Below are 10,547 nucleotides of genomic sequence, written 5' to 3'. Positions count from 1 at the left end.
TAGGTGGGTGGGGTTGTTAGGTAGATGAGTGGGGTTGTTAGGTAGGTAGGTGGGTTGTTAGGTGGGTGGGGTTGTTAGGTGAGTGGGGTTGTTAGGTGGGTGGGTGTGGTTGTTAGGTGGGTGGGTGTGGTTGTTAGGTGAGTGGAGTTGTTAGGTGGGTGGGGTTGTTAGGTAGATGAGTGGGGTTGTTAGGTAGGTAGGTGGGTTGTTAGGTGGGTGGGGTTGTTAGGTGAGTGGGGTTGTTAGGTGGGTGGGTGGGGTTGTTAGGTGGGTGGGTGGGGTTGTTAGGTGGATGAGTGGGGTTGTTAGGTAGGTGGGTGGGGTTGTTAGGTGAGTGGGGTTGTTAGGTAGGTGGGTGGGGTTGTTAGGTGGGTGGGTGGGGTTCTTAGGTGAGTGGGGTTGGTGGGTGGGGTTGTTAGGGGGTGGGTGGGGTTGTTAGGTAGGTGGGTGGGGTTGTTAGGTAGGTGGGTGGGGTTGTTATGGAAGGTGGGTGGGGTTGTTAGGTAGGTGGGTGGGGTTGTTAGGTGGGTGGGTGGGGTTGTTAGGTGGGTTGTTAGGTAGGTGGGTGGGGTTGTTAGGTGGGTTGTTAGGTAGGTGGGTGGGGTTGTTAGGTAGGTGGGTGGGGCTGTTAGGTGGGTTGTTATGTAGGTGGGTGGGGCTGTTAGGTGGGTTGTTAGGTGGGTGGGTGGGGCTGTTAGATGGGTTGTTAGGTAGGTGGGTGGGGCTGTTAGGTGGGTTGTTAGGTAGGTGGGTGGGGCTGTTAGGTGGGTGGGTGGGGCTGTTAGGTAGGTGGGTGGGGCTGTTAGGTGGGTTGTTAGGTAGGTGGGTGGGGCTGTTAGGTGGGTTGTTAGGTAGGTGGGTGGGGCTGTTAGGTGGGTTGTTAGGTAGGTGGGTGGGTTGTTAGGTAGGTGGGTGGGGCTGTTAGGTGGGTTGTTAGGTAGGTGGGTGGGGCTGTTAGGTGGGTTGTTAGGTAGGTGGGTGGGGCTGTTAGGTGGGTTGTTAGGTAGGTGGGTGGGGTTGTTAGGTGGGTTGTTAGGTAGGTGGGTGGGGCTGTTAGGTGGGTTGTTAGGTAGGTGGGTGGGGCTGTTATGTGGGTTGTTAGGTAGGTGGGTGGGGCTGTTAGGTGGGTTGTTAGGTAGGTGGGTGGGGCTGTTAGGTGGGTGGGTGGGGCTGTTAGGTGGGTTGTTAGGTAGGTGGGTGGGGTTGTTAGGTGGGTTGTTAGGTAGGTGGGTGGGGCTGTTAGGTGGGTTGTTAGGTAGGTGGGTGGGGCTGTTAGGTGGGTTGTTAGGTAGGTGGGTGGGGCTGTTAGGTAGGTTGTTAGGTAGGTGGGTGGGGCTGTTAGGTGGGTTGTTAGGTAGGTGGGTGGGGCTGTTAGGTGGGTTGTTAGGTAGGTGGGTGGGGCTGTTAGGTGGGTTGTTAGGTAGGTGGGTGGGGCTGTTAGGTGGGTTGTTAGGTAGGTGGGTGGGGCTGTTAGGTGGGTTGTTAGGTAGGTGGGTGGGGTTGTTAGGTGGGTTGTTAGGTAGGTGGGTGGTGCTGTTAGGTGGGTGGGTGGGGCTGTTAGGTGGGTTGTTAGGTAGGTGGGTGGGGTTGTTAGGTGGGTTGTTAGGTAGGTGGGTGGGGCTGTTAGGGTTGAAAAAGGCTACATCTCTACATGACTAAGATGGATAATGTTAAATTGTCCTCTATGTATTTTTCAAGTAAATCTAATGCCAAAAAAATCCTGCACAGTAAGTGCAGTCCAGCTGTAGAGTACTAAGGAAGCCCAGAAGGTTCCCTCTGTGCCCGCTGACCTCTCCTCCAACCTTATATGGCGCTGGCGTTGGGGTCGTACTTTCGCTTCTTCACATTTCTTCACGTTCAAGGGAGAGTCGGAAAAGAAGACAAGGGTGTCAATGTCTGGTATATTACTGATGATGGTGGTACAGTAAGTGCACATTGAAGAAGCAGCCACACTCATCTCTTAGACAACAGCAGTCATATCTGGTGGTTTCATATTGGACTGCTCACTGCAGCTAAGGTCTTCAGTGACGTCACTGGAGAGTAGGTTCCTGGTATTGATTTGGTACGTTAACTATTGGTATGTTAACTATTGGTACGTTAACTATTGGTACGTTAACTATTGGCACGTTCACTATTGGTACGTTAACTATTGGCACGTTAACTATTGGTACGTTAACTATTGGTACGTTAACTATTGGTTATGTTAACTATTGGCACGTTAACTATTGGTACGTTAACTATTGGCACGTTAACTATTGGCACGTTAACTATTGGCACGTTAACTATTGACACGTTAACTATTGGTACGTTAACTATTGGTACGTTAACTATTGGTACGTTAACTATTGGCACGTTAACTATTGGTACGTTAACTATTGGTGCGTTAACTATTGGTGCGTTAACTGTTGGTACGTTAACTATTGATATGTTAACTATTGGTACGTTAACTATTGGCACGTTAACTATTGGTACGTTAACTATTGGCACGTTAACTATTGGCACGTTAACTATTGGCACGTTAACTATTGACACGTTAACTATTGGTACGTTAACTATTGGTACGTTAACTATTGGTACGTTAACTATTGGCACGTTAACTATTGGTACGTTAACTATTGGTGCGTTAACTATTGGTGCGTTAACTGTTGGTACGTTAACTATTGATATGTTAACTATTGGTACGTTAACTATTGGTACGTTAACTATTGGCGCGTTAACTATTGGTACATTGGCACGTTAACTACTGGTACGTTCACTATTGGCACGTTAACTATTGGTACGTTAACTATTGGGACGTTAACTATTGGCACGTTAACTATTGGCACGTTAACTATTGGCACGTTAACTATTGGTACGTTAACTATTGGCACGTTAACTATTGGCACGTTAACTATTGGTACGTTAACTATTGGTACGTTAACTACTGATACGTTAACTAACGTTAACTATTGGTACGTTAACTATTGGCACGTTAACTATTGCCGCGTTAACTATTGGCGCGTTAACTATTGGTACATTGGCACGTTAACTACTGGTACGTTTACTATTGGCACGTTAACTATTGGTACGTTAACTATTGGTACGTTAACTATTGGTACGTTAACTATTGGTACGTTAACTATTGGCACGTTAACTATTGGCACGTTAACTATTGGCACGTTAACTATTGGCACGTTAACTATTGATACGTTAACTATTGGTACACTAACTATTGGTACACTAACTATTGGTACACTAACTATTGGTACGTTAACTATTGATACGTTAACTATTGGCACGTTAACTATTGGCACGTTAACTATTGGCACGTTAACTATTGGTACGTTAACTATTGGTACGTTAACTATTGGTACACTAACTATTGGTACGTTAACTATTGGTACGTTAACTATTGGCACGTTAACTATTGGCACGTTAACTATTGGCACGTTAACTATTGGCACGTTAACTATTGGCACGTTAACTATTGGTACGTTAACTATTGGCACGTTAACTATTGGCACGTTAACTATTGGCACGTTAACTATTGGTACGTTAACTATTGGTACGTTAACTATTGATACGTTAACTTACGTTAACTATTGGCGCGTTAACTATTGGCACGTTAACTATTGGCGCGTTAACTATTGGCACATTAACTATTGGCACGTTAACTATTGGCACGTTAACTATTGGCACGTTAACTATTGGCACGTTAACTATTGGTACGTTAACTATTGGCACGTTAACTATTGGTACGTTAACTATTGGTACGTTAACTATTGATACGTTAACTATTGGTACGTTAACTATTGGTACGTTAACTATTGGTACGTTAACTATTGGCACGTTAACTATTGGCGCGTTAACTATTGGCACGTTAACTATTGGCGTGTTAACTATTGGTACGTTAACTATTGGCACGTTAACTATTGGCACGTTAACTATTGGCACGTTAACTATTGGCACGTTAACTATTGGCACGTTAACTATTGGTACGTTAACTATTGTCACGTAAACTATTGGTGCGTTAACTATTGGCGCGTTAACTATTGGCACGTTAACTATTGGCACGTTAACTATTGGCACGTTAACTATTGGCACGTTAACTATTGGTACGTTAACTATTGGCACGTTAACTATTGGTACGTTAACTATTGGTACGTTAACTATTGATACGTTAACTATTGGTACGTTAACTATTGGTACGTTAACTATTGGTACGTTAACTATTGGCACGTTAACTATTGGCGCGTTAACTATTGGCACGTTAACTATTGGCGTGTTAACTATTGGTACGTTAACTATTGGCACGTTAACTATTGGCACGTTAACTATTGGCACGTTAACTATTGGCACGTTAACTATTGGCACGTTAACTATTGGTACGTTAACTATTGTCACGTAAACTATTGGTGCGTTAACTATTGGCGCGTTAACTATTGGCACGTTAACTATTGGTGTGTTAACTATTGGCACGTTAACTATTGGTACGTTAACTATTGGCACGTTAACTATTGGTACGCTAACTATTGGTACGCTAACTATTGGTACGTTAACTATTGGTACGTTAACTATTGGCACGTTAACTATTGGCACGTTAACTATTGATACGTTAACTATTGATACGTTAACTATTGGTACGTTAACTATTGGTACGTTAACTATTGGCACGTTAACTATTGACACGTTAACTATTGGTACGTTAACTATTGATACGTTAACTATTGGCACGCTAACTATTGGTACGTTAACTATTGGTACGTTAACTATTGGTACGTTAACTATTGGTACGTTAACTATTGGTACGTTAACTATTGGTACGTTAACTATTGGCACGTTAACTATTGGCACGTTAACTATTGGTACGTTAACTATTGGTACGTTAACTATTGGTACGTTAACTATTGGTACGTTAACTATTGGTACGTTAACTATTGGTACGTTAACTATTGGTACGTTAACTATTGGCACGTTAACTATTGGCACGTTAACTATTGGCACGTTAACTATTGGTACGTTAACTAATGGTACGTTAACTATTGGTACGTTAACTATTGGTACGTTAACTATTGGCACGTTAACTATTGACACGTTAACTATTGGTACGTTAACTATTGGTACGTTAACTATTGATACGTTAACTATTGGTACGTTAACTATTGGCGCGTTAACTATTGGTACGTTAACTATTGGTACGTTAACTATTGGTACGTTAACTATTGGTATGTGCAGTGCTTTTATGGTTGTTTATTTTTCAGAAAGTCAGTGAGTAAATTCTTCTGCATTGCAATGACACTCATTTTGTGTTTCACATTAACAACCACAGCATGGTGCTGGAGGCAATGAGATGAGGCTGTGCTAGTCCATGTGACATACAGTTAGCTTTCCAAAACACAAGGACAAGGAGAGGACATGTATCGCTCATTACCATCTCTGACAGGAAAAAACACATTTGTTCCATTCAAAACATTAGCATCTGGGGTGAGAGAGAGAACCAACAAAAATGTACTCTATAAAAGGAGGGAAAGAGGAGACAACGACACATCAACAACAACGACAACCACAAAGACGACAACAACAACAAGATAACACCAACAACATGAGTTGTGCATAACCTCTCTGTAAGTGGCTTGATGTAGGGCTTCTAGCAGTCTGTCATGCACCTGTTTCAATAGTAGGCCAGTTGGAGATGGCTCTATTGATGTGCGTGGTGGGTCATGCAGTACAATGCGCCGTGTGTGTACCAGGTCTGTGAAGCAGGCAGCAATGGCAGCTGGTGTGGGCGGGTCCGTGAGTCCTGCTCTGCTCTAGGGCGGAGTCTGGCCATCCAGGTGGGTGTGGCCAGCCATGGCACAAAGGCTGCGGCCAACAATATGGCCCTGGCTTCTCTCTCACCACTTCCGCTTAAACTCTCACCCTCGAACCCTCGTACCGGAGTGAGAAAAAGATGATGGTAGTGATAAGAGTATGGTAACCCAGGAGCATGTCATCCTGGGTTAGGCTCAGCCTTTGTGCAATGAACTGACCTTATCCAAGTAAACATGCAGAAATAAATGTTTTGGTGACAAACATGATGCTTGCTAACTGGCATGCTTTGGTGGCTGAACTATATTTATCAACTCCTTTTCTTTCTTTAGATGAATGGTGTGTAACACCCCTGTTGCCCAACACAACAGGTTTACCAGTGAGCGACTGGCACTTGATACCTCAGATTAGTGAACATAACATAATGTGTCGAGGAGCTATAATCTGAATGTGTCGAGGAGCTATAATCTGAATGTGTCGAGGAGCTATAATCTGAACGTGTCGAGGAGCTATAATCTGAACGTGTCAAGGAGCTATAATCTGAACGTGTCGAGGAGCTATAATCTGAATGTGTCGAGGAGCTATAATCTGAACGTGTCGAGGAGCTATAATCTGATTGTGTCGAGGAGCTATAATCTGAATGTGTCGAGGAGCTATAATCTGATTGTGTCGAGGAGCTATAATCTGAACGTGTCGAGGAGCTATAATCTGAATGTGTCGAGGAGCTATAATCTGAATGTGTCGAGGAGCTATAATCTGATTGTGTCGAGGAGCTATAATCTGAATGTCGAGGAGCTATAATCTGAATGTTTCGAGGAGCTATAATCTGAATGTTTCGAGGAGCTATAATCTGAACGTGTCGAGGAGCTATAATCTGAATGTCGAGGAGCTATAATCTGAATGTTTCGAGGAGCTATAATCTGAACGTGTCGAGGAGCTATAATCTGAATGTGTCAAGAAACTACAGTATAATCTTAATGCATATACTAGATTAGTGGTAAGAACAGTTTGGTCTCCAAGTGCTCCTATAGAGCTGATTTAATGATTATTCTGTTTAGCTAGCAGGTTTAGTAACTGTACTGAACATGCACGTCAAACCTTGAACTGTGCCCGTCTTATCAGTTTGAGGTTCTGCCACAGACTCACAGATGCCCAACCTCTCCCCCAACATAATCTCTATGGTATTTATTCACCCTATATGATTGATTGTGGACCTTTAAGACAAGTAAAGGTATCATGAAGACATGCCAGATGACTTTAAACATATCAGTGTGTGTTTACTGCTTAGTGATGGTACATCGGACAAACGTGTATCAGGTATGTGTGTGTGTCCCATTCTGTATCAGGTGTGTGTGTGTGTGTGTGTGTGTGTGTGTGTGTGTGTGTGTGTGTGTGTGTGTGTGTGTGTGTGTGTGTGTGTGTGTGTGTGTGTGTGTGTGTGTGTGTGTGTGTGTGTGTGTGTGTGTGTGTGTGTGTGTGTGTGTGTGTGTGCGTGTGTGTGTGTGTCCGAGTCCATGTCCGTATTCTGTAGCAGGAGCTCAAACACTGGTGTCTATATGCAACAGCAGGGGATGCCAGAGTCATGGAGAAGAGGCATGTGGTGTGTTGCTTACTTAAAGCCCCATCCGGTCCCCCCCAGCACTATGGCAGCCACCAGGATGGCTCCGGCGATGGAGCCTATTATAAGATTGGTGGCACTAGGACCTGCAAAGGGTTGTGGGGGAGAAAGACATGAACGCCTCACGTATGGTATATTTTTGCATGCTTATGCTTGCATGCTTTTTGCACCTTCTACTCAACGTTACCGTGGTAGTAGTGATTATCAGGACCTTCTACTCAACGTTACCGTGGTAGTAGTGATTATCAGGACCTTCTACTCAACGTTACCGTGGTAGTAGTGATTATCAGGATCTTCTACTCAACGTTACTGTGGTAGTAGTGATTATCAGGACCTTTTACTCAACGTTACCGTGGTAGTGGTGATTATCAGGACCTTTTACTCAACGTTACCGTGGTAGTAGTGATTATCAGGACCTTCTACTCAACGTTGATTGTGAATCTGATGTGGCACTGTGCTTGTAAATTAAAAGGTCATGTCTACATCTCAGGGGCCCTGTTGCCTACAGGTGGAGGTATGTAAGAGGTTTTGAAAAGTCTCAGACCACTACATTGAAAAGTTGGCCAGAGCAAAATGGTCCCGATAAACATGGTGGTTAGCGCATAACAAATCTCGGGAGATCATAAACCTCTCGTACTGTATTATCTTAGACTGAGAGATGTTTTACTCCTTTATGGCAGCATGTACCTAGCTACAGTCTCAGCCTAACCTACATTAGCTTCCGATGACAGGCTGCATGAAGTTAGTGACAGGTGAACTATACGCAGATAAATGGACAGTGGAAAATGACCACATTGAAACTCTTTGGGAGTCACAGACAGGCTACAGTATCTCACTACGGTTCACTTCCCTTGACCGGGGTCTATCTCCATCTCTAAAGTGCTAATATTTAGTCAAACTTACAGATATTGAATATTTTTATCTTGAGGCGATCTGCACCTCTATGTTCAGTCCGCCATCTTCCTCAAACCGCCACTATCATTATTCTATAACAAAGAACGCTGTTTGTTCTTTGTTACAGAGCCAAACATATTGGAGAAGTGGTCAACTCTTCGTGTTGTTATTTGTTTAGAGTTTTCCAATTTTCCCATAAGTGGTTAGATTCTATAGATTCTTCAATTACATTGAGCTGATTTCTGAAATGCTGTTCATTCTTTTCACGTAGTGTATTTCTGTCTTGTTTTAGTGATTCACCATAGTGAAGGCGTAGGCTCAGGTTTTCTGGGTCTCTATGTTTTGCAATTTCTTTCTTAGGTTTTTGCATTCTTCAACAAACCATTTGCCCTTGTTGTTATTTTTTTGTTGTTGCCTGCTTGAAATGTTTTGATTTTATAGGGAAGCTAAGAGGTCAAATATACTGTTTAGGTTTTCTACTATGACAGTGAAATGTTTTGTCTAGGAAGTTGTCTAGAAGGGATTGATGTCTATATCTGTGATGATGGTGATATCATGATGTCTATATCTGTGATGATGGTGATATCATGATGTCTATATCTGTGATGATGGTGATATCATGATGCCTATATCTGTGATGATGGTGATATCATGATGCCTATATCTGTGATGATGGTGATATCATGTCTATATCTGTGATGATGGTGATATCATGATGTCTATATCTGTGATGATGGTGATATCATGATGCCTATATCTGTGATGATGGTGATATCATGTCTATATCTGTGATGATGGTGATATCATGTCTATATCTGTGATGATGGTGATATCATGACGTCTATATCTGTGATGATGGTGATATCATGTCTATATCTGTGATGATGGTGATATCATGATGTCTATATCTGTGATGATGGTGATATCATGTCTATATCTGTGATGATGGTGATATCATGATGTCTATATCTGTGATGATGGTGATATCATGTCTATATCTGTGATGATGGTGATATCATGATGTCTATATCTGTGATGATGGTGATATCATGTCTATATCTGTGATGATGGTGATATCATGATGTCTATATCTGTGATGATGGTGATATCATGATGCCTATATCTGTGATGATGGTGATATCATGATGTCTATATCTGTGATGATGGTGATATCATGATGTCTATATCTGTGATGATGGTGATATCATGATGCCTATATCTGTGATGATGGTGATATCATGATGTCTATATCTGTGATGATGGTGATATCATGTCTATATCTGTGATGATGGTGATATCATGATGTCTATATCTGTGATGATGGTGATATCATGTCTATATCTGTGATGATGGTGATATCATGATGTCTATATCTGTGATGATGGTGATATCATGTCTATATCTGTGATGATGGTGATATCATGATGTCTATATCTGTGATGATGGTGATATCATGATGCCTATATCTGTGATGATGGTGATATCATGATGCCTATATCTGTGATGATGGTGATATCATGATGTCTATATCTGTGATGATGGTGATATCATGATGTCTATATCTGTGATGATGGTGATATCATGATGTCTATATCTGTGATGATGGTGATATCATGATGTCTATATCTGTGATGATGGTGATATCATGATGCCTATATCTGTGATGATGGTGATATCATGATGTCTATATCTGTGATGATGGTGATATCATGATGCCTATATCTGTGATGATGGTGATATCATGATGTCTATATCTGTGATGATGGTGATATCATGATGTCTATATCTGTGATGATGGTGATATCATGATGTCTATATCTGTGATGATGGTGATATCATGATGTCTATATCTGTGATGATATTAGAGGCCACGGCTACAGCACTATTCTCCTGGGATTCATTAGATATATCTGTGTGCCTATTCCAGAATAATAATTTAATGATTATAATCAAATTGATTTATTTAGCACCTTTCATACGAGCATCCGCAGCTTACTGTTAAAATTAGCACTTAAAACAACTATAAAATAGCACAATAAAATAATAAGAGCAACAAAAGCAGATATAAAATAAATATATATTTTTAAAACAGCAATACAAGTTAAAAAAGGATAAAAAATATTTATAAAAGAAAAACAGTCAAACAAGAATGAAAAGGCACACTAGTTAAATGCCATAGCCATCTTGAAGGACCTTCCATTCACTTTGACATGTACAAATGTTCTGTGAAATGTACAGTTGAAGTCGG

At 41.9% G+C, this 10,547-nt stretch overlaps 1 protein-coding gene across 3 annotated transcripts in view; it reads right to left on the bottom strand.

Annotated features, from left to right (window-relative positions):
• Positions 1-1,423: 1,423 nt before the first annotated feature.
• The window catches only part of LOC129816702 (disintegrin and metalloproteinase domain-containing protein 23-like), a 52,994-nt gene continuing 43,870 nt past the window's right edge, over positions 1,424-10,547 (bottom strand). Inside the window, exons 25-27 of one of the 3 annotated variants that reach the window (XR_008753593.1) lie at positions 7,401-7,491; positions 5,727-5,907; positions 1,424-1,849 (exon numbers count right to left, since the gene is read on the bottom strand). Coding sequence is in view for 2 of the 3 variants with exons in the window: in XM_055871501.1 (XP_055727476.1) it covers positions 1,804-1,849; positions 7,401-7,491 (137 nt within the window). In the remaining variant the exon portion in view is untranslated. The remainder of the gene's footprint in view (positions 1,850-5,726; positions 5,908-7,400; positions 7,492-10,547) is intronic. The other 2 variants (XM_055871501.1, XM_055871502.1) reach the window with 2 other exon arrangements.

This window comes from Salvelinus fontinalis, chromosome 19 (assembly GCF_029448725.1).
Source record: "Salvelinus fontinalis isolate EN_2023a chromosome 19, ASM2944872v1, whole genome shotgun sequence".
NCBI classification, from domain to species: Eukaryota; Metazoa; Chordata; class Actinopteri; order Salmoniformes; family Salmonidae; genus Salvelinus; species Salvelinus fontinalis.
The sequence above is the reverse complement of the archived record's forward strand: the minus strand, read 5'-3'. Positions and strand labels throughout refer to the sequence as shown.